Below are 25344 nucleotides of genomic sequence, written 5' to 3'. Positions count from 1 at the left end.
TAGCATGAAGTATAAAATATCACTACAGTGCTGATTTAAATGCTTGGTGTTAGACTTGTGTTTTGTTTATGTATATATCTCTATCTCTCTCTCTATCTATCTATCTCTCTCTCTCTCTCTCTAGGAACAGCAGTAGACAAAAAGGTGTTGCTATAGCAACATGTCATGTTTATGTTTACGCGCAAAATCAATAGCGCGAGGAGCGCTGCATTTCTATGAGGTAAATAGTACCCGCTGGCGGAAATAGGTATAAATAGCAATTTTTTGGGCGATTTATTCAATCTGACTTCATATAGACAATTTTCAACAACACAGGGTGTTACATAACACACTTTCAGGAAAAGTCACAAACTGGGAGACGTTAATATTTTATTGAAAAAAAGTTAATAAAAAAAACGGCGGGTAAAATGTACCCGTTGGCGGTTCTAGTGTTAATGGCACACTCGTTGCCTCCATGTAATGCTGTGTGTGTGTGCTGTGCCAGGTGGAAGATGAGCGGGATGCAGAACTATAACCCGGAACAGATCGTGCTCAGCGCTGTGGCCAATCGGACTAATCGGGACCTCAACGTCATGAAGGAGAAGCTCATATTCTCAGGTGCAGATTTGATTCCATTCATACCCTGAAACAGTCTGAGTGATGGAATGAGGCTTTAAATGTCCTCAGAGAAGCCCCAGGCACTCCGAGTCCATAGACTTGCAATTCAGCATTAATATACATGAATACTTATACATCACTGTATACATTGTAGTATTGATGTTATTTATTTTAGTACAATATTCACATTATTATTTAGTTTATCTTTTATTCAACATTTACCTTTATGATTTCTTATTTTATTTTATCAGCACATTCTTACTTAAACTTGTCACGTTTGTATGAATATTTGCATTTAGTTTTTTATTTATGAATCTTTTATTTTATTCTAAAAGTTCTAAAAGTTATTGATTTGGATTCTGATTAAAAGGCCATGCCCAAAAGCTAAATTATCATATTTTCAAAAGATCTTTAATACATTTAGTAAAAAATCAAGATGCATGAATATCATTTGTTGTGACAAAGAAGTATGTGTTTAATAAACTAAGAGTTGTATACATCTTTGGAAAGAACAGACAGAGATACATGTTCTTCACATATGGACTTTGGACAACAGCTGTTTCATTACATGTATCCTGCAACAACAAGGGCTGTTAATAAGCCTAACAATAGAAACAGGTTTTCAGTCTCTCCTGATGTCATGGGGAGCCACTGTTTGAAGCCACACTGAAAAAACGGAAATGTGGACTTTAATTAAATGTATTATGCCAACAGATTTCACACAACTGTATTAAGTTAGCTGAAAGCAAGAATATTAAGATGAAATATTAAGTTTGACTCAATATTATTGCTTTCAACTAACCTAATACAGTTATGTGAAATCTTTTGACATGATACATTTAATGAAGGTCCACATTTCCGTATTCAGTGCAGGAGAGAAAACTGTTGTGTTACGTTTATTAAAGAAAAAGTGGCATCACTAATCTTTTCCCTTTCATCTTTTTCAGAACTCAACAACGGGCTGAGCAGCACAGAGGACGTCTCTCTGTTTCCTGAGAACGGTTATGCCATATACTCTCATGGAGGCCTCGGGGACTGAACCACACTGCAGCTCCAGCCCTGGACTACAGAACTGATATCAGTGAACGCATCATGGAAATCAAATTGTTTCTAAAATATGGACAATTAACGTATACACACTTGAGTGCAAGTTATGTGTAATATATGTGTGAATATAAATTGATTGTGAATTTTTACCTTAATATACAGACGAGTTGTTGCAAGATTTCTCAAAGGAAATCTCCTTTTTCCTTTGAAGTTGCTGTAAGAAGTTTTGTTTCTTGCTGTTTTTGTTATAAATGGGAGCACAAAAGTTTTAAAAAGGCTTTACTGGGAACACATTGACATTTGACAAAAAATCCATAAAAAAATGTCATCTGTGGAAGCCGTAGTACTGTAAAAAGCACGACCAATCATCTGAGCCGGCCCGGCTAAAGTAACTGGATGGCCTACCTGCCTGTCAGCCTTCCATCTGTGCACAAACTTATCTCGTGCCCTCATTGGTCATGTGCGTGTTCCTGTGTGTTGGAGGCGGGGCTCTGTGAGGAAGTGGCAGATTTTTTCCGGCTCTGTATTTTCAAATGTTAGCGCACTCGAGCTGGTTTCTCAAATGACCTACCCCACCTTTAAGTGGTCAGCTGACCAATAATGTTCCTGCTGACCATTCGAAATAACATGTCACATTTTAATGTCGAATCATGACATCCACTCATCCAACAACAGTACCAACCAATATTGGTGTGTTGATTGAACGTAATACAGACATGGAGTACATTCAGTCAGTTTGCTTGAATGAGCTTCTCAAAAGTAACATTTGAGCTCATAAGGCTAATGTTGTATTGATCCACATTATGTTCCTCTCTTGTTTTGTATTTGAGGAACTTGACCCTATAGTGCTCTGTATTATACACTGATGTAAATATAATTTTCTTTTGTATGGTTCGGACATTAACTGTGTATTTTCTGTTTTCATGTGTAATCATTACTACTGTACTTCCTGGAGTTTCATGAGTAGTTATGGGGGGGTTAAAAGAATATTGCGGAACATTTTCTAATCTTTTCTTCTGCCTGTTCTCTGTCATGCCATGATTGCTGTGTACTGTGTAGTCTATTAGCTATTACAACTTTCACATGGCTGCCTTTTCGTTTCATTAATGGACTGGTGTAGAATATTTTTCGTGTTTTGGTTTAATAGTAATAATGGTACACATTTCAAGTTACAACTACAGCTTTAGTGGCAGACATGTTGACTGTACAATAAAAGTTGTCAATTTTCTTTAAAAAATGTGATGTGGTTTGTGAGGATTATTTAATTACATATATTGTACTATACTTACAATATCATTCTCCTCCAATAGGTCAGAAAACTGAGCTCCATTCACCTTCATACCCTAACTTTTGGTTTCCATGCATTCTCCCAGTATGCTAACTAAGCAGGCTAATACATGAAATATAAATGTACATTTCTATTGGGATTAGCAGTGGTAAAGGTTGGGCAATTTATTTTACATAATGACAACTAACAATTGCCTGAATAAAAAACTGTGTTTTATTCTCAAGTGATCTTAAAAGCAGCATTATAAGTGAGACAGACAGCACAGGGACATTATAGATTATTGTTATGAAGCCGTCTGCTCAGCTGGTCGAGGGTCCTCAGAGTCAGAGACAAACTCCAGGTCTGGCTCCTCGGTGATGTTGTTGGTGCTGTCAGAGGGCATGTGGCAGCCCGAATCTCTTGGGCAGTTGTTCAAATCTTCCTTCGTGTTCTCGCCGGAGGTTCCAGCCTCCTGATTGGACTCATCCGCCAAATGATCATCTGTGAAGCAGAGAAGACAGGTTTGTTGGATGAACTGTCCCATAGTTTAATAGATGAGCAGTTATAGAGTGATGCTGTGCTGAAATATGTTTTGTCTGATCCGGAAGCTAGCATGGCAATGGCTACCTTGACAAAAACCAATGGTATTTGGTATTGGATTTTGGAATATTGCAAAAAACAAGGTGTTTATGAAACTTAGACCTTTTGTCTAATTACCAATTTTATAATAGTTAAAAAGTAAATGCAAATGCTGGAAGTAAATAGCAAATATTATGCCAAACGATCTATATCATGTTCGCATGACTTCGGGTCAAAGCGGCTAAGCTAAAGGTAGCTAATGTTTGGCATGTTCCTTTCTAGTCATTTGTTAGCGACCATCTTTTTAAGACACGCAGAAGCCTTTGAAATGCACTAGTGGGGTATTTACTGACACATTTCACGCGGTAGAAGAAAATGTGAACACAGACCTTACTACATGGATCTAGCCAAAAACATGCTCAAAAATCAATCGACTTGATTAGGGAACCCAGAAATGCTAAAATGCTAATTCATTGTCAGGTCTGGGACTCATTCCTGCACAACTATAGTACTCCATTGCATTGAGGCTCAACAGCTCATCTGTCAGCAGCTAATATCCCTGTGTGTCCTGCTCTATTCTCAGTAACACTCTTTAGGGTTATCTACCTGTTATCTTTAACCTCTTTACCTGTGGCCTGCATATCTCCCAGTGTTCTCTCGAGGAGCAGTGTCACCTGTCCCTTTTTACTTTGTGAATCTTAAACCTCTGAGATTTTTCTGGATTTATCACGTCACTAAATGTGTGTTATGACACCATCTTTGGATGACCTTTTCTGTGTGTCACAATACTCACAGCATGGCTGCCGCAGGGAGCGGACAGCGGCCAGCAGACGATGCCTGAGCTCTGGATCCGTCACATTCAGCTCCGTCAGGTGATGCTCCCTGAACCTCAACAAGTCATCCACTGTTTTGTAACCGTGCTGCTGAAAAGACGAGGAATACACCTGGGGAGGCAAAGGAGAAGACACCACGCAGAAGCTGAAGTATCTGCCTATTAAATGGAAGATGATGGTTAGTTCAGAAAATCTAAAAGACAAATACCTCCATGTTGAGGCACTTTAACACTTCCTGGACAGTTGAGTTCTGTCTCAATTCGTGGGTTTGGGTTTCCTTATGTGCATCAGGACTGTCCTCTGTTAGCACTTCCACATAAATGAACTTGAAATTTCCAAATCTGCCATTCAGCATGCCTGTCCATATTCCCATGGGGGGCTTGGCGATTATGTCAATCACATCTCCCTCCTAAAGATGAAATTGTAATTTAGTTTCATGACATTTATTTGAGCATCTACAAAACACATACATCACATAGACAGAGAAGAGATGCTTTGTACCAGATTAGCTTTAGCTACTGTCCACATGTGTTCAATGAGCAGCTAGATTGCTGAGCAGATAGCAGCAACTTGGAAAAAGTTAAGTAAAACTGATATGATGAAGAAGATGTCTATTCATTATTAAGATACAGACTCACAGAGGCACAGTGGTGCTTTGAGCTAAATGCTAACATCAGCATATTGACTTGCTCATAAGGACAATGCTAACATGCTGATGATTAGCTTGTATTATCACCATATTAGTTCAGTGTATTAGCATCTTAACATTTACTTGTAAGCACTTAACCCAAAGTGAAAAAAGAGATATTTTTGGTGTGAACGCAACATCCCAGGAACTATTTGGAAAAGTACGGGAAAAGTACTCCGGTGTGAAAGCGCTATCTCAGCATTTGCTTGTACTGAAAGACACTTAAGGAAGTTGGCTGTTAATGGTATCGCTATTCAAAATTAGAATCCAAATTTAGATCACAGCTAAAGATCCCATGTCATGCTTTTCCGGTTATTACCCGTCACCTTGTGTGTTATGAAGGTTTTTCTGCATGTAAACGGTCTGCAGAGTCACAAACCCTCAAAGTACACCGTGTAGCGAGTACAACTCTAACACAGAAAAGACCTGTCTGTGCTGCCCCAGAACGCCTCGTTGGAGATTTTTCTTTTTCCATTGGTTCTTCCTGAGTAAAGTGACGTAACGGCTCCGCGCGGGGCTCCAACAAGCCGTTTAGGACAGAGAGTGAATACACATGCCAGGGACGTTCACAGACATTTGGAGGGGCTATTGCTCTAAACTGGAAAAGGGCCTCCCCCCGAAAAAAAACATAAGACCTGTTGAAAATTGTAACTTGTTTTTAATGGAAAAGAAACCAAACGATTTGAACAGTAATTCACATCTCATAACAAAATAAGCTAAGGCGCCTACTTGCATTCGGTGACTTGATTTTAAAAATGTTTTGCGGTCCATATCTCATTAACATATCTAATGTTAGTAGGTTAACTATTAAAGACAAAATGGGGACAATTATGTTCTAATGTAGTTTGACCATTGTAACTGCTGTGCAGGACATACTGATAAAATAGGGCCTCTAACTAATTACCTTAAATAAACTCACTAATTAATTAAACCAGTTCAATACGCATTATTCTTATTCTTATCATTCTTTATGAACGCAGTAACGGTAAGGTATCTAATTACTTATTTATTTAGTATTCCATAACTTAATAACAGTGCTGGTCAAACTAAAGTGACAGAAATCCTACAATGAAGCGGGACATTGAACTGTTCACCCGTGAGAGGGCGATCAAGAAAAGAGAGCGAGCGGCCCCGTTGAGGGAGTTTACAGATGGAAAGTACGCTATATTTAGGTGTTTTTTTGTAAATGACCGAAGGTATCAAGAGGAAGTAAAGTACCCTGGTTTGTGATACTCTTAACTGCCATGAGACAACTCAAAATCAAGTTTCCAAAATCCGAGGGGCAGGTCAAAACGGGCCGTTGCCCGGGCAACATTAGCCCGTACCTGTGCACGTCCCTGACACACACTATACAGAGATGCTGTTTGAGAAACCAATGTGAGTTTGGAACATTGAACAATGTAAATCTATTCTAGTAGACCTCAACAATGGAATTATGATCAGTAGAAATGGCCATGTCATGGGACCTTTAAGGTGAATTACAGCTACACCATGCAAACCAAGATCGAGCATGATTTAGTTCACCTTTAGCCCAAGGTGCTCGCTACCGTACACATGAGATGGAAATGGACAAATTGCAAACTAGCATTAGACGATCTAAAAATCAGTGGTTCTATTATACAGTGTTTGTTTTAGCCTAAATGTAATTCTAACAACAGCAGCTATAGCCCGCTGATACAAAATTGTACACTGTAAAATATTACCATGATTTCACAATATTTAGCTGTAATATGTTACAATAAATGTAATTACTGTTTTACCACTTTACCTGTAATGTTCACTAATGCTGTAATTTTTTATTTCACAGTGAAATCAATGCAGGCACAGTTCATTACTGTGAATGTACAGGATACATTATTACCAGGATTTCACAACATGTTACTGTATCATTTCATAGTAAAATACTGTATTCCATCCTCCGTGATAAGGTGATAACCATAGACTGTATATAAAGGTGATAACACAACAAATTACATGAACCGGGCTGCATTGTGGGATCGCAAAAGATTTCGAACGGCAAGTAACTGAGTCACTCGGCGCCAATCAAAGACGAGAAGAAGCACCCGTCACTACTCTGATAGGTAATGCAACGCATTTTGTTCCCCTTTACTAATTTTGGAGAAAGCAGCTCGAGTGTGCTAGAAATATACACAGCCGGAACAAATCTGCCACTTCCTTACAGAGCCCCTCCTCCAACACACACGAACGCGCACATGACCAATGAGGGCACGAGGTAGGTTTGTGCACAGATGGAAGGCTGACAGGCAGGTAGGCCGTCCAGTTACTTTAGCCGGGCCGGCTCAGATGATTGGTCGTGCTTTTTACAGCGCTACGGCTTCCACGGATGATATTGTTTTATGGATTTTTTGTCAAAGCACTTCAGATATTCATTGCTATCAGGATGTTAAGAGCATTCCATGGAATATAACAAAAAGTGTATCTCGAGCCGGTTTCTCAAACTTACCTACCCCACCTTTAAATGAAAATGTGTGCTTTTATTTAGACTTGCTCCAGTTGTGTTTAATGTGATTGCAGACAGTCTGAAATACCTGGTGTTCAGAGTTCCTGTTAGCCGGTAACGGCCATAGTCCGGTAAAATATGCTGAAGACCGGCAAATCTAAATCTCTCCGGTCAAAATAATTTCCCCTTAGCGCAATATCGCATCAGTTGCGCCACTTATGTGACAGACAAGAACAGTACATTCTAATGTCTAACATCTAATGTGGATAAAGAGATGTATCCACCTGAAGGGGACATTTTGACCCCTCATGTAAACAAATGCATAATGCTGCGCTATACTTTGCCGCGACACCCCGTTGCCAAGCAACGCTTATTGTTTGGTGTCCTTTGATAAGCTGTACTGGTATCATTAGCTAGAACTAGCTAGATCTGATCGATATGGACATAAACGTGAGTGAAGTCTAATCGGACGGGAGAGAGAGATCAGAGATCAGATCAGCTGCTGCTGACGGAGACACGCAGCTCTGCATGATCACCTGCAGCTCTACATGATGCAGCTCTATGATCACCAGCAGCTCTACATCAGGGGTTCCCAAAGTCATTTTTTAAAAATTATTATTAATCATAACAACGTGTGCATAGAAATGTTTCAGGGGCGGACTGGCCATCTGTATAATTTCCCCGCAGCGAGTCTCCACCCGTTGATAATCCACTAGCCCAGTGTTTCTCAAACTTTTCATTCCAAGGACACTTAACCAATACAAAAACACTCACGGACCACCTAACTCCACAAATATCCAAAAACAATAGGCCTGCTTACCACTCCAGCAGTACATAACAGCCTAATAATGACAGCTTAACCTTCTCTATATCGCCTCGTTCACACAATAAATCAACAATACAAATACAGATTATATAAGCATTTAGTTCAAATGCGATTTCAAATGCTCACAGGTTTTACACCTCTTATGAAATGTAGACTACATTTATTACGGAGTTTATGTCCGAGCCAACAGACTCACAGATCGTTGACTACTGAGAGAAATGCAAACTACACCGCATGTGGTACGACACAAACCTCTGCTGTGGATTTTCAAAACAAAATAAAGTAAAACTATGGTCGCAGGCCCAAGTTTAACTCTGAGGTCCAAGCAATTTATTCACATGTTAGGCTCGCCTGGGCTTTTTTTTGTAAAAATGCTATTAAAACATGAACCTTGGTGACCATCGGGCTGGCCTGCATGGTCTGCCTACAAAACTAAAATTAAAAAACGTTTTTGCAGCCCCAACAACAGCCTCTGATCATCAACAGACTTCATGCAATGCTTCATTGGATGTGTGGTTGACGAGCTTCAGGGTAGTGTTCGGTTTCAGAAGAATTTCAGGGACTGCTGTGTTTTGGCCTTCACTGAGACATGGCTCACAGACTGTAACCAGGACAACGATCTGTTTATTGACGTTTTTGGAGCTCCCTTTCGTCTGGATCGAAATGATATGTTTGTACGTAAACACACAGTACTGTAGCTCTGTGACTGTCAGAGAACGCATTTGCACCCCAGATGTTGAACTTTTATCTGTTTCATTGCATCCCTTCTACCTGCCCCGTGAGTTTCCCCAAGTTTTTATAACAATAATGTACATCCATCCCAGGGCAAATGCCACCTCTGCCTCCAGCACTATCTTTGATTTGGTGCAAAAACTGCAGTCAATTTCACTTGACGCACCAAACTTTATACTTGGGGATTTTAACCATGTGACCCTTAAAAAGACACTCACTAACTGTTATCAATATGTCTCCTGTCCAACCAGGCGGGATAAACCTTAGACCTGTGTTATGGGTCAGTAAAGGAAGCCTATAAGTCAGTCCCATTACCCCCACTGGGCTCTGCTGATCATAACTGTGTGCATGTACTGGCCATATACAAAACCGTTTTGAAGCGAGAGAAAGCATTGACAAAGGACATAAATGTCTGGACAGAAGAATCTGTAGCCTGTTGGCAGGAATGTTATGACTGCACTGATTGGGATATGTTCAAAGAGTCTTGTGGTGCCGACTTGGATGAAGTTGTTGAAGTAACATGCTCATATACAGCCTTTTGTAAAGACATGATTATTTCGTGTAAGCAAGTTAAAATATACCCTAATAACAAACCATGGGTGACCAAGGCGGTTAAGTCCAGCATTCAGAAAAAGAAACAAGCTTTCAAACAGGGAAGTGCCTCTGATCTGCATGATGCTAATAGGGAACTTAAAATAGAAATTCTGAAAGCTAAACAGAATTTTAAATCTGAACTACAAAACAAAATGGCTGCAAACAACCTTGGCTCCGTCTGGAGTAGCATGAAAACCATAACAGGCCTCCGGGAAACAAAGAATAGCTGCCATGTGACTCTGGATGGATTTAATACAGATGTTGAGTTTGCAAATGCCCTATATCACTTTTTTTCTCGATTTGACAGATTTGATTTCAGTAATAATAATATATCTGAACTGAAGCTTAAACTTGAAGACAATAAGCATTTTAACATAGATCAGAGGGAAGTGGAAAAGGCCATTCGTTTAGTAAAAATAAATAAGAGTCATGGACCTGACAACATCTGCGGTCGTTTACTTTGCGCAAAAGAACTTGGCAGAAGTTACATTTATTTCTTACTTATTCTGACAATGTACTTAACCCCAAATAAAAGAACCCCATAAAAAGAGTTGTTAAATAATAGTGAAGTCACGTTGTAATAACAATAACTCATCTCTCTCTCGTTTTATTTTTGAGCTTTGCTAAAAGCCACTGTCAAGTGTCCATCATGGGTTGCCGTCCGGAGTTGTCCAATATGGCGGACCATCTCGCACATGCACACTGCAGATCGGGCAGAGCTGCAGATCGGGTAGTGACACCTGGGCTTAAAGCTGTTTACATGTGTGTTCAGGTCTAGCTTGTACCTTCGATACCCCGCCTCCGACTCTCAGCACTACAGATGCATATATTATAATCTCTATCTCACTCCTAAAACATCTAAATCTACTTTCAGCATGGATAAATGTTCATAAAATACGTCCATTGTGTGTTCTATATGCTTCTTGAAATCCTAAAAAACACATCGTTTTTCTAGAACAGATTACAAATCGCCAGAAAACGGTACAAACAAGTGGCTACATGTGTGACGAAGGTGTTGCGCTGGGCTATATCATGCAATCTAAAGAAACTTAAGCTCGCTCCATTGCGGAGATATTCCTGCGACGGTGCGGAAAACTTAAATTAATTAATTTGAAAGGGGTCGCCAGTCTCTGGCACTGTTATTTTGGGGGTCGCGGGCTGAAAAGTTTGGGAACCCCTGCTCTACATGATGCAGCTCTACATGATGCAGCTCTGTCCACTGTGACGGACTGGTGAGCGGAGCAACACACACACTTCAACACACTTAGCTATTTTATCTACCTCTGGAACAACCTAAACTAGTGAGAGTGCCACAGTGACGCGTCCTAAAACCCGGAAGTAAGCTTCTTCCGGTTCCCTCGACAACAAACCAATGCAATTTCTCCATAGGATTTTGGAAAATACCTCAAAATAAGGTCTGTGGTTGACACACATTTAAGAGACAGATCACGTTTTGTTCAATCGGATAATCTCCACATGTCTACCCTACTTTTATAATTTTAAAATCATAAATCTATCGATTATATTTAGTTAATCTACTATAATTAGTTTGTTTAATATAGAGTCGTTATCAATTTATTTTAAAGCTCCATAAATAACTAAGATGACCTTTGACAGGCACTTTTCCGATTTTGCCCGGAAGATTTAAACTTTAACGGACATGTTGACCGGCAAAAAAAAAAATTGTAAACGGAAACTCTGCTGATGTTGTCTGTTGCACTGACTGCGACATTATTGTCCCTGATATTTTTTCTTCTAACATTTGAAATGTGTATGTGTATATGTTAATGTGTTTTTTCTCTGATCCCAGGTTTCACATTGCTGTGTTGCGACCAATTTGAGATGCATGCAAAACCAAAGGCTGCCCCCGTCCAAAGAAGAGCGGTAAACGTTGTTAGAAAAAAGGTGCAGGTTTTACTTAAATTGAAAGGGGCGCGGCTGCATGTGCCTTAAAAAATAAACGATGCAACATATAAATCTATGTAAAATGTAAAGTTGTTGTCTTGGCTTATTGTTTTCAGGTGCTTCCTGGGCATTCACCCTGAGACGGGCTCGAAGGCCAAGAAGAAGCATGGCGTTATAAACCCCCATGTCAGCACATTCTTTAGAAAACTCCTTGACTTCGAGTGGATGTCTATGTAGACATGTCCAGGACTAATGTAAGACACTCAGTCTGTAGAAAGTTTAATATGAAATGTACTTTGCACTTGAATGGAGGAATACAAAGTTAAAATGGGTATTTTCTTTGTTTTTCTTTGTTGATTGAGCAGATTCAATTGTATATGGTAAAATCCCAGTTAACTAGTCACATTTACAATATATTATAGTATTATTTAAATGTTTATATTTACAGTAAATGACTGGCATCTGTGTTGCATTACTTCTACAGTAAAAGTGTGAAAATACAGGTAATTACTGTAATTTATGTACAGCAAGGTACCATAATACCACAGCTCTGTACTGCGATATCACAGTACTTCCATGGGCATGGCAACTGTAAAGTCACAGTATGTAGTTGTACTTTTATTCTAATTTACTGTAAAATATCTACAGTAAATTACTGTGAAATCCATGCAACTAGTAGCCAGTAATTTACTGTAAATGTACAGCCAAAAATGTTACAGTGTAGTGATACAGTTCTATAGTTGGTTAACTTCATTGATATTCATTCATTTATTTGTTAGACTTCTTTACCTTGAGTTTGAGAGATTCCGTGTCATATGGGCTTGGAACAAAGTCTGTATGGACTTTAGCTCGCCCACAGAACTGTCTTGTGCACAACAGATCGTCCTCCAGCCTCAGACTGTCTCTGTTACTGGAGCAGTCTGACCCACTGGTGACTCCACCTGGAAACCAAGAGGGAAAACAGAAGGGCTCAATGTAGTCACTGCATTCGCTTTAACAGTTTTATATTCCAGTTCTTAAAGATGGGATTGATAAAACAGGTGAGTCGAGAATTGTGTCTTTATATTTGTTAGGTAGGTGTAGCTCAAATGAGTGCGTCCAAAAGAAGCAACAGGATACCCGGTAGTGCAAGCAAGGGTTGCATAATACATCAGGTTGTAGTGAAGTGCATTGCGCTCTGTGCTCGAGGCTCTTACTTGAGGAGCTGTGTCCACTGTGGAGGCTGCACAGGCTCTCCAGAGAGCTTCTGGAACGCCTGTGTGCTTTACGAGAGGATCGCCCAACTCCAACTTTCCTCTTCTCCGCTTCATCTCTCGGTTTGTTTCCAGTCTGTGCAGTAAAAACACCAAGGCACATTGTTATTCTGCTTGATATCATTTTGGATCCCTGCCATTTGTTTTACTTCACCATAATCAAACTGCAACCAACCAGAGTAAAGACCCTAACGTGCCGTTTGATTCCTCATGTGACGGAACAGTTCTATATTCAGTTCACTGGGACAAGCAGCTCCTCTGGCAAGCAAACATAGTTAATCCTGCAAGAGTTTCCTTTCTTTTTATAGCTGAGGAGGTGTGTAGCGAGCTTAATCCTCAACGACCTGGACTCAGCTTTTAACTTCCTCTTCCTGTACAGGGACTTCCACCACATGCAACATATTCATGGCAATTCCATCTCTAGCCAAGCATGTCCACCATAAAAAAGTATTTTAAACCTACAAATATCACAACCTGTACTTGTGGTCAGTTAACTTGCCATGTCATGTATGCATGCATGTACTGTATGGACTTTGTGTTGAGGGACAAGAATTCCTATAACATCCTTACATCATCATGTATAAGCTATGATCGCTTAAGCATGTGTTTCATCATACATAAATTGCATGGATGACAGGATCAAATTGACATTAAAACATTGACATTTGCATTAAAAGTGTTGAATATGCATTAAGTTATCCAAAAATATACCTTGGTATTATATAACTTTGTTTGTACTGTCTCAGTGCGTGTGTCTGTCCCTCTTCTGCAGCATCATCATTCCCTTTTCTTTAGGCCCATAATTGCCATTGTTATCCATCCAGAAGATGCCCCTCGAACTCACACTCCTTTACCCATCACCTGCAGCGCCACCGATCTCAACTGTTTCCACTGTGGACTGACGGCTTCGGGCCTTGTAACATTGCACATGTGGTTTGGTTTGGGGGTGTTCCCCAAACCCGTTTTGTCTGTTGCTCCTGGTTGTGTTCACCTGGTGCCCTGTGTTGTCTCCTCCCCCCTCACCTGTGTTGTCTCCTCCCCCCTCACCTGTGTCTAATCGCTCCCCCTCACCTGTGTCTAATTGCTCTCCCCTCACCTGTGTCTAATTGCTCTCCCCTCACCTGTGTCTTGTTGGGTAATTTGTAGTGTGGGTATTTAGGCTCTGTGTTTCCTGTTTTGTTGAGAGGTGTGTGAGATCCTTGTGGCTGGTGACTGTGCTCACGTGAACAGTAGATTGAGACATGTCATATGTTTGAGTAATAAATGCCCACACCGGGTTGTATTTTGGACGTTCTGCCTCTGCCTCCTTGCTTGGTCTGGGCCGCTCAATTGTCAGCTTCACACCCACCCTCATATGCTCTTCCTGGCTGCCCATGCACACCCCACCTCCTCAATCTCATCCCCTACCCACATATAATGGCCCAAGTTCCTTCATTCCCTGATCCAGACAATCAAAGCTACATATGCTACCTGTCTGTCTGTCAGCCTGTCTGTACTTTCCCCTGCTCTTTTCGTGCTATTCTACTATTCTACCAATTAACGTTTGGACTAGCTACCCATCACCATGAGCTTTTGTATCTTTTTAAATGAATCACTGAACTGTCCCTGGGCTCTTCTTTAGTCGCCCTGTAGGCTGTGTGCTTGTGTTTTTAACATATTTAAAGCTTGTCAGTCTTTGCTCCCACTCAAAGTGCTTTGACTTTTACACAAGTTATCATTCACAAACATTTACTTCCCCGTACTTTTCCCCTTATGTCGCGTTCACACCAAAAAGAGTACTTAGTGCCGGGAACTTTTACCCCCATTTTTAGTGCCTGCTGAGAGGTGGTACTCTCCTGGGGGAAAAAAGTGCCCCAGTTCTGATTGGCTGGGCGAATTGCAAACCACGCCCCGTAAAACTCTGAAATGTTTTGTAGAGCCGCCATTTTATAATCCTTTCATTAGCATTATTAGCATTAGCCCAGCGCACAAATGCAGAGAGACTAATTTAGGGCAACACAAAAGAAAACATGGGAGCGGTGGAGATGAGGAGGTGTCGGCGTTCTGGCGATTTACTCGGAAGGCTTCAGTAGAAGCTGCTGGGACTCCCCCCATCTCCAGGGACTTCCGGCCGGGGACTTCGGGTGGCAGTATACGCGGTGAAGTTGTTTGCGGCCTGCCAGTAAACCCAAAGCAGAAGAAGACGAAGTGACGTCAGCGGCTCAGTTGCGTAATCTTCCCTCAGGGAATTTTTTCCAGTGTGAACGCGATCTGCTCTTAGTTCCATGGGGGAACTAAGTACGGCAAAGTACTTGGTGGGAACGCGGCTATTATACAGGTGCAGAGGGTACTATATTAGAAGGGAACATCCACACCTACTCACTCACCGATTTAAGGAGTAATTTGGATTTCAGGGATCCTTCTGAAGGGGATCGAACCACCAACCCTGCGATTGGTGGACGATCACTCCAGCAGCTGTTTATCAACCACATAAGATGGCACAACATCCATATGCATGTTGAATGTGTCACTAGCTGCTGGACTTGTCTTTGCTAATGTTAGCACCCTGTCTGTAAAATGGCTAACGATAGCTTGAGTGGTAGTTTGCAGTCTGGCAGAGCAGGTGTTGTGCTGACAGCTGTGTCTGCCTGCAGATGTTTTTCTATTGGGTGTTGAATGCAGGGTGCCTCTAAAGTGGTTATATTAACATAAGCTTTGTAGATGGCATGACATACAGAGACGGCTGCCAGCTCCTTCTCAGGTGAGCTCTTCACGTGCTTCCAGGCTGATGAGCTCTGCCCCTGCTTTCAAAACAAAACACTGTAAATAGAGATCCTTCACATCTTACTTATAACCAAAGATTTTGCGTAAGATGGTTCTCTTACCAAAGCACTTTCATTACCCTGGGCTTTCATTACAGGAGAGGGCCGTCTGAAGGCGGCACATCTCCCGAACCTGCTCAACTGTTTGGGTGAAAGAGATTACAATGAGTGTTCTCTGGGGACAGATGGGCACATTGTCTGAGTGTGTGTTCATGTGTGTATTATCCCTGGAACCCCACAACAAAAAACGGTTTGTTTTTATCCCCTGTTTCTGATTTGTTTTCTGAATTAGGTTAAACCCTGGCAGCCATACAGTTCCTAGATATGTCTTTTTTATTTCCTAGGTCTTGTATTTGACTGATCACATTGAGTGGATCGTGTACTGTGTAATCTGTAATGTTAACCAATATGTCAGTATCACGTGGGCAGAAGTTCACTGTTGTTTTTGTAACAGTTTAGCGGTCATTCAGCGCTGTCCTCAGAACAGCTGTTACACTGACTCTTGGCACATTCCCAGCACTGACCGTTAGTGAAGTGACGCCTCACTGTCACACACTAATAGGTTGGATAAGCATAAATAAATTACCCTTGCCCTTTGATACAATTTACAAACATGTTATGAAGTGTATTTTCTCCTATTGACAATTGTGAAAAACTCATATTTATACAAATGATGGGTATCTCAGTGAAACATGCAATATTGTGCTTCAGCAATTCACTTTTGTATTTTTGATATTTTCACTACAAGTACGAGAGAAATAGAAACAAAATGTCACACTCTTGCAAGCCGAGATGCTCATGTGATGACATCATACATCTCCACCCTGGTTAAGAAAGCTTGGAACCAGCTCTTTTTAATAATGAAACTAAGGCAGAGGGCTTTATCATTTTAAAAGGGTCCATAACTTGTGGTTTAAGATGAATCCAGCTCTTTTTACACGTCTTTCAAATATTGGGTGCCAAAAAACACTTTGAAACAGTTCCTTTTAGCTTCAGCAGCAAATCTCTTCTCTCTACGCTCCTTGAAAGGCATTTTAGAATGTTGGACAAATAACTAGATTGAGCACTCGCTATCCTTGTCACAAGCCAGACTAGCGAGTAGACAAGAAGGCATAACATGGTTAGCGTCAGGTCAGAAACCAAAGCGGACGCTCTTTCGTTCCTGGTTTCTAACATTTCAGCCCTTATCCTAGTGTTTCTTTTCCCCTCAATGTTTCGGTCCAGTCTGCTGTTCTCTATAACTTCCCATACACTTGTGTTAACCACAGACCTTATTTCAGGCATATACCCAAAACACACACATAAAGCACAACTTTAAGACAAGGGAACAGGAAGTGCTAAATAGCTAACTAATGACTCCCACATCTCTCCTTCAATATACTAAGTCACTTATATATCTATATGTACTTTAGTGTATCCGTATTGGTTTGCAGAAACCTACATTTTTGAGAGACATATATGAAAGTCAATGTTTTCTCTCTGCCACTAGACATAAAGTTACATTAAGCCCATCTTATTGTCTGACGAAGACAGCACCATGGTTTCTCTTACTGTGTCCCGTGAGAGCTGCAGGTCTGTGATGGAGAGGGTCATCTCTGGAGGACACAGAACAGACTGTTTGCTGTCCAGTTCCTGTATCAAACTCTCAAAACGATCCCATTGTGTGGAGCCGTGTGGCGTCAGGGTGCCCCCGCAGACCGGCAGCTCGTGTCCCGGGTGGTGGCATGTGTGGTGGAGGGGGGTCCAGGGCTGAGAGCACTCAAAGGGGTTCCACAGATCATTCCCAGTGTGTGGGCTCCAACCTCCTTGCTCCTCTGAATGGACGTGGTTGTCTTTGGCCGTGTGGTTGTGCTGTGGCGACGGAGCCGGAGGAGGCTTCTTCTCTGGTCTCCTCCCCAGGCCGATGCAGCTCAGCACTGGATTGTTGTTACCAAGCTCAGCTGCTAATTGAACTGACAGTGGTGGAACAAGTATTCAGATGCTTTACTTGAGTACAAGTACCAATACATTATGTCAAAATACTTCATTAAAAGTACAAGTCCTGCATTCAAAAATCTTACTTAAGTCAGAGAGTACAAAAGTGTCATCAGCAAAATGTACTTAAAGTATAAAAAGTCAAAGTAATCACAGTGCAGAACATTTGCCTTTATGTGCATACAAACTGAAAAAGCTGAAACGTTGGCTTTAATTAAATGTATTATGTCAACACATTTCACATTAGGTAGTTGAAAGCAATAATATTAAGTTTAAATAAAAAACATTAGGTGCAACTTAATATTATTGCTTTCAACCAACCAATACAGTTATGTGAAATGTGTTGACATAATACATTTATTAAAGTCAACATTTGAGTTCTTTCAGTGTATAATTATATTTATGTGTGACAGATAATATTGTTGCATCAAGTAGCATTTGACTGATTTTACTAACTTTTTGTAAAATATGCAAATAATGGGACTCTTGTGACTTGAGTCAGGACAATAGTTAAGTGTTTCGAGATGCATTTGGTTAGAAGTAGCTGTAGCTGTAATGGAGTACAATTACATTAGTTCCCTTTTAAATGTATTGGAGTAGAAGCAACACGTCGGGTTAAATGGAAGTCTCAAGTAAAGTACAAGTACCTCAAAATGTTACTTAAGTACAGCACTTGAGTACATGCTTTCTCAATGCTCACACTTAGTTACTTCCCACCTCTGCAGATGAACAGAAATGATAGTTAACGATAACAGCTTCTTGAACAAGTTGTCATCCACAAACACTCACCATTGTTCTCTGAGGTCCTCTTCTCTGCGGCAGCTCCCCTCTGACGCCCCTTCTTTGTGTGCAGCAGGTGGAGCTTCTTCAGCCTCTTTAGGCTCCCTGTGGAGCATATTGATTCTGCTGTGTCAGCACCTTCAGCGCCCTGTAATAAAGTGCAGGAATATATTAGAGATAAAGATCCTCAGGGCCTATACGAGTTCAAACTCGCTCCACCTTAACAACAGCCTGTATAACAATCTAATAGTATTATATACTATTACATAATCCACAAAGGATATTTTAATGCTGAGTGAGTTTGAAGTTTGTTTGGCTGGTGATCATTTTGTACTTATATATAATATATTCTTTATGCAGTGACACCAATCTTAAAGTGATTATTATTAAAAGCAATATATAGAGGGTTACATTACGCTGCGGACATATCCATACCACTTTATGAAAGATGCAGATTTTTAAGATATTACTTTTTTACAATACAATTAATAATAATTTGCCTAAATAAAAGCTTGCACCAAGAAATGTTAATTAGGTGTATTTGCAAAGTGAAAAAACATAAAATGCAATGTAAATATAGAATATACGACTGTGCATTGTCATCAAAGAAAAATCCCCCTGAGGTTACTCATTACTTAAAGACCGAAACATCATGCATTTACTGAACAGTAACATTTAGCATTTCTTTAAATAGTTTATTTCCCCCCCAATCTCTGTAATTATCATCTTTCAATTGTCTAAACGTGTATATGTTGAAAACCATAACACAAATGTCTGAACCCCCGACATCCCCGACACTTTCCAACACAAAGTGAAGCTCTCGGAGGTCTACCTCCAACATGGAGCCTGTGGTCTACTGTAGTCCCCATAATGGGCTCTACTGGAGGGTTAACGCCGCTCTTAGGAGGAAGCCATGTGGTTTCACCTGAGCTGGTAGACCTGTCCGTGTCCTGTCATCTCTCGTCAGCCTGCTGCTCTGACACGGAGCTTTACACATCTCTGCAGGATCAATGCACACAGGCCACACACTGATTAACATCTCACTTATTCACACACTGTACTGTCACATATGTCATTAGCATGAATCTATGATATGAGGTATATAACGCCGGCTAGTCTTACTGTAAACATTATATGTTTTGCATCTGGTGTCCTTGAGCTGACATGCACTGATAAGTTCTCTCATTTGTCTTTCCTCTAATAGTATGAGTACTTTTAAGTTGCCCAGGTAAAGCCTGTCTTCACCTTTGCTTTGATGACATAAGTCCTGTCTGTGGCCTGATGACATCCAGCAGGCACGGTCAATGCCTGTAGACGAGGTGCAGGGAAAAGAGGACATTGTAAATATAAAATGTAACTTCATTTCTATTAAGAAAAAGACAACCAAGCACATCAGTGGTTAATGTGTACCAACCTAATGTTTCATTGTCCACGTGTGATGTTGGCACATGTGACCTGAAATGACAAATGATAATGATTTTATTTTCCTCAATTATTTAAATGAGTTCAATAGAAAATGAAACTATAGAAAATGCAATGGAATCATGGATTAGTTTTCAAGCAATGCCCTTTAAAAATATCAATCAATCAATCAATGTTTATTTATAGCCCAATATCACATGTTACATTTGTCTCCGTGGACTTCACAGTGTGTTCAGAATATCAGTATGACAATACGACACCCTCTGTCCTTAGTCCCTCTGTCCTTAGACCCTCTGTCCTTAGACCCTCTGTACTCAGACCCTCTGTCCTTAGACCCTTTGTCCTTAGACCCTCTGTCCTTAGACTCTCTGTCCTTAGACCCTCTGTCCTTAGACCCTCTGTCCTTAGACCCTCTGTACTCAGACCCTCTGTCCTTAGACCCTTTGTCCTTAGACCCTCTGTCCTTAGACTCTCTGTCCTTAGACCCTCTGTCCTTAGACCCTCTGTCCTTAGACCCTCTGTACTCAGACCCTCTGTCCTTAGACCCTCTGTCCTTAGACCCTCTGTACTCAGACCCTCTGTCCTTAGACCCTTTGTCCTTAGACCCTTTGTCCTTAGACCCTCTGTCCTTAGACCCTCTGTCCTTAGACCCTCTGTACTCAGACCCTCTGTCCTTAGACCCTTTGTCCTTAGACCCTTTGTCCCTCACATCGTACAAGGAAACACTTCCAAAGAAAACCCACAGTTTAAAGGGAACATGGGAGAAACCTCGGGGAGAGCAACAGAGGAGGGATCCCTCTCCCAGGACGGACAGACGTGCAATAGATGCCGTGTGTAAATTGAAAAGATAATACATTTGTAACATAGGTAGTCCAGATGTTTGGAAATGCATGTGTGTAAATAATGACAATACAAATGCAAAAAGAGCTTACAAAACTCACGTACCTATTAGTCCTCTTTACTTTGACTGCACTCTGTGGTCGGTCCTTGGGGTGGAATACAGACAGACACAACATTAGGTAAATCAGAAAGACAATACATATGTAGAAATAACATATAATGTACTGGTATTCAGCCAACTGCAACACTTTGGTCCACCCTGAACTGTCTCAAACTATTGGATAACTATAGGCATGACATTTAGTACAGAAATGGACAGGAAGCATTTGGTGATCACCTGACATCACCAGCAGGTAAACACTTTCAATTATGCTGCGACATATCTCAACTAATACAAGACAATGAATCCTAAAGACTTTAGTAATTCTCTGTCCTTAAGGGACACCCCAAGGTTCACATTTGGGACTTGGATCGATAACCATTACATCGCAAAGTCTCAGTTAAGATGATTTAGGGTTAAACCCTTTTCATCCAGTAACATCATCAGGGTAAAACCTAGATGTATTAGATACGCTTGGTACTTTGATTATGACCAAATAGTACAATACTCATGGTATTTTCATCGCTGTCAACTGATTTGTGTATTTAGTGCTAATAAGGAAGTGCCTTAAGACTCTTAATAGTCTTTCCTTTGCAATACCCTGCATCAGCTGTGCAACAGTGAGCCAATCACCAGCGGCTCTTTGGGGTTCCAGACGATTACCGGGCTGTATCACTGTCGCTCTTTGTGTGTGTAGTCAGTGAGTCTCCTTTGTGGTTTTTAATTGGTTTGAATGTTCAGAAAATGTCCACTCTGTGACCCATTTGTTTGATCAGGTCATGGTGTGAATAAAACATAAAGATGATAACTCACAGAACTGATGGATGGATCTGAGCCCCCCCACTCAGGCCTCTGGAGAGAGGGGCTGCACTGGTGCTTTGGGAGCACCTCCTTACGTGTCTGCCTGTAGGGTGCTTCGTATATGCTATCTGACGAGCCCTCCTGGGAAATAAAAACAGTCGGCATGGTGACAGCAGCCAGATTGAAGCACACTGAACGGTTACGTTTGAAGAGAGACTAAGGATAATCCAGATGTTGAGGCATGGTCAGGAACCAATCATCAGTCTGACTGAATAATACAAAATCAATGAAAAGCTTTACATCAGGGAGAGATGTGTCCTGTCAAATAATGGTCTGGCATTTACACTGGAGTAATCATCGTTAGCTTCTCAATAAAACACATACAATCAAAACTCATCACACACACGTTTGCTTTCCTCAGCCTTATGGTCGTGCAGGTTTAAAACCTAAATATGCTCATAAGGGTTCAAATCAAACAAAGAACGAAGCACCATTTGGCGTGGAGTGTTAAATGTGTTCACGTGTAGGGGAGAGGGGTAAGATGAGCCGGTGGGTAGTAAGTTGACCAACACCTTTTATCTATTGAACTGTAGCCTACATATGTGTTGTCAGGTGACCCTAAATAAAGGAAGCACCCATCATTTCTACTTGGCTGTGAAGGAGAGAAGCACATGGTGAAGTGGTAAATGTGTTTTCTTTCACAATCACATTTTCAATATGTCAGGTATAATTTGAACAAGCTGTAAAACGATGTGAATCATTCAGCTAAAGATTAGCATGAATGGCTAAGCTAGGCTAGGCCGTAGACTGTGGGGTAAATTGAACCCCCCAAGATGGATCAACTTACCCCTTGAGATGGGGCAAGTCTTAGAAAGTCATCATTTCATGACCCTTTGTGATAGATGCATACTGATCGTTTAAATTGATAGAAGACATCCTGATGTAAAGGTTGTTGTTGTCATTTGACTTATAGCTGTGGGATCAGTGACGTCTCAACAGCCACTATATTATTTTCAAAGCAGGGTGGGATTTATGGGTAAGGAGCTCAGTCAGCCAATCATCTTATCATCTTCATCACTAGAAGGTTTACTGCAATGCTTGACTTTGTGATCTTCCCTGTTAGGCCCCGAGCCTGTTTTTCAGGTCTCAGGCTCGAAAATGACATTCCCAGAACAAATGACCATATCTTCCCTTCTAAAAGGGTTAAATTAATAATCTTTTTTCTCAAAGCAAGGTTACACCTGTGAGTTGGATGTAGAAGTGTCAGAATCAATATCGTTTTTTTTTATTTTAAAATAAATTCAGATTGAACACAGTAAAAAAATGTAAATTATTGTGTCCGTCCAAAACAAAGATGACTAATAGTGAAAAGCACCCTTGAATGATGGGATGGTAGACTAAAAGCTTTAGGAATCCAAACTACAACATATAATAAGTACCCTGTATCAAGATTGATGCAAAACAAGTGACATTTGACCTTTTTAGAGAGATTTAGCAAAAGAAAAACATTTCTGGGGTCATTTGGGTGGATTTGACCTATCTCTGGCCCCCCTTGCTAGATGTTGCTGATTGACATCTCTTTCTAACCGTCAGAGCCAATGGAATCGAGGGGAACTCCCACATACTCCCACATACTCATACTCATACTCATGTGAGACTCATGTGAGACTGACACATAGCCAAAACCGGAAGCTGCGATAACTCTGGTGGCTACCATTAGCAGCTAACTTTTACTCTCCGATTTTTACATACAAATGGAATTATGGAGGAGGGGCTCTGTAATGAAGTGGCAGATTTCTTCCGGCTGTGTATTTTCAAATTCTAGCGCACTCGAGCCGGTTTCTCCAAAATTATCTACCCCACCTTTAACTTATAGAGTTGTTTAGTTGTCACCAATGTGATCTATAGACCCAATCTGTGATGGTGTGTTTATGTAAAGCTGTTGTGTTATCAGAGATTTCAGTCCAAGAGGCTGATTATATTCCGTGCTGTGTGTGTTGCCAAATTCAGGATTTTACCTGACAGTAAAGCCCTGAGTCGTGCTTTGAGCAGAAGAGGAGTCCGCGCAGGCCCGCCCCTCCTTACACGCAGATCACGCAGACTGCGTGGGGCCTCATCTTACCTGATCTATCAAGATCACAAAAATGAACGACCACTAACAACTCTTTACAAGTCAACCTTCACCCATTCAGGTTGCCATGCAAGCTTCCACCTGCTCAGGGAGACAAACACACAAGCACACACACGGCCACACAGCGAGACGAGAGGACAGAGACTGACGAGGGCCCAGCGAGCCCCGGGGCGAGGACGCAGAGATATGAGGGCTCAGCGTGGCGTTGGAGAACAACAGGACCCTGGGAAAGAGCCTGAGACAGACAGACAGACAGACAGACAGACAGACAGACAGACAGACAGACAGACAGACAGACAGACAGACAGACAGACAGACAGACAGACAGACAGACAGACAGACAGACAGACAGACAGACAGACAGACAGACAGACAGACACACACACACACACACACACACACACACACACACACACACACACACACACACACACACACACACACACACACACACACACACACACACACACACACACACACACACACACACACACACACACACACACACACACACACACACACACACACACACACACACACACACACTGTTGGCCATGCCATCAATTTGGAGTTAAGTATTTTGACCAAGGATACATCAACATGCACTGGAGAGGCTGGGATCAAACCCACAACCTTACGACCACACCTCAGAGTCACAGTGACCAATGGCCAACACATTTCCAATAACACTCATTACTTCTGTAATAATCCAATAAAGAAATCTTCATTCCACCATGAACATGAATTCACGTTTCATATATTTTTATTATGTTATCACAATGTTAATGAGTGTTGGTACGTTAAAACAAAGCAGATGTATTTTCTTCCTTTCTTTAATACCTTTACTCGTAAGGAACTCAATAATGACTTATGCATGACTTTGATTGGATTAGGCAGTTAGAAACTGGCCAGAAAATACTGCATGTAATGTTGACAGGAGTATTATAGCATTATATAAGGACACTAATACATATATATTACAGTGTTGTAAGTAGCTCCATACAACAACAAGTATGAAAGCAGAGGAAGAGCTTAATAAATCCTACTGTGCAAAGAGAGACCATTCCAGATCCCCGTCAACAAGAAAACACACAGCGGGACGCTGACCTCCCTGCTGCTCCCTTAAGGCAGCAGGGACTAAACTAACACTCCGGACACACCCAGAGTTGACACTAGTTGTGAAGAAGCTGAATCTTACCAGAGAGAAGCAGAACAGGTTCATGTTTGAAGGTCTGCGCCAAAGACAATGGTCTGTGGCCTCTGGAAACACACGTTCACACACTGGCGGTCACCCACACTCCCTAACACACCCCTGTGATGCAGCCCTGATGCTGTCCACAGTCCAATGGCCTAATCCTTTTTTCAAATCCCTCCCATAATCCAATAGAAGCAGAGAGCCCTCTCTCCAGCCTCAGAGAGAGCCAAACAACAATAACAGGCCACCTTTGTTTGCCGTGTGTCTGAAATGATTATGATAATGACCTGACGGAGATTAAGTCATCACTGAGCTTTAGACTTCTGTTGACTGATCAATCATGAAGAACAGGTCAGTCACGTGTTGTCACATGTGTTTGATGTGTTAAAGCTAAGGTTTACATAATACAGTTTGTCATCTTTCCAGGAACCATTTTAATCCTGGGTTGTCCATTGTTCTCTAAACATATGGATTTGACAGTTAGAGCCAATTGCATTGCATTACATCATTTCTATGGT

General features: G+C 41.1%; 2 protein-coding genes across 6 annotated transcripts in view; one reads left to right on the top strand and one right to left on the bottom strand.

Annotated features, from left to right (window-relative positions):
• gdpd5a (glycerophosphodiester phosphodiesterase domain containing 5a) overlaps window positions 1-2881 on the top strand; it is a 33811-nt gene extending 30930 nt beyond the window's left edge. For all 5 annotated transcript variants that reach the window (XM_034099338.2, XM_034099335.2, XM_034099339.2 and 2 more), the window contains 2 exons: window positions 485-597; window positions 1545-2881. In XM_034099338.2, coding sequence (XP_033955229.1) covers window positions 485-597; window positions 1545-1636 — 205 coding nt within the window. In that variant the 3' untranslated portion in view covers window positions 1637-2881. The remainder of the gene's footprint in view (window positions 1-484; window positions 598-1544) is intronic.
• Window positions 2882-2981: 100 nt separating this feature from the next.
• On the bottom strand, window positions 2982-24886 carry samsn1b (SAM domain, SH3 domain and nuclear localisation signals 1b). Its single transcript, XM_034098303.2, has 15 exons — window positions 24830-24886; window positions 21513-21641; window positions 20705-20745; window positions 19752-19792; window positions 19583-19645; window positions 19263-19336; window positions 18347-18485; window positions 17135-17535; window positions 15647-15724; window positions 15497-15562; window positions 12726-12858; window positions 12319-12470; window positions 4532-4732; window positions 4284-4434; window positions 2982-3412 (listed from the first exon to the last, which is right to left on the bottom strand). Exons 1-15 carry the CDS (start codon window positions 24851-24853, stop codon window positions 3216-3218), a joined length of 1890 nt encoding a protein of 629 aa, XP_033954194.2. The 5' UTR covers window positions 24854-24886; the 3' UTR covers window positions 2982-3215.
• Window positions 24887-25344: the final 458 nt, after the last annotated feature.

Source organism: Pseudochaenichthys georgianus, chromosome 14 (genome assembly GCF_902827115.2).
Source record: "Pseudochaenichthys georgianus chromosome 14, fPseGeo1.2, whole genome shotgun sequence".
NCBI lineage: Eukaryota > Metazoa > Chordata > Actinopteri > Perciformes > Channichthyidae > Pseudochaenichthys > Pseudochaenichthys georgianus.
The sequence above is the reverse complement of the archived record's forward strand: the minus strand, read 5'-3'. Positions and strand labels throughout refer to the sequence as shown.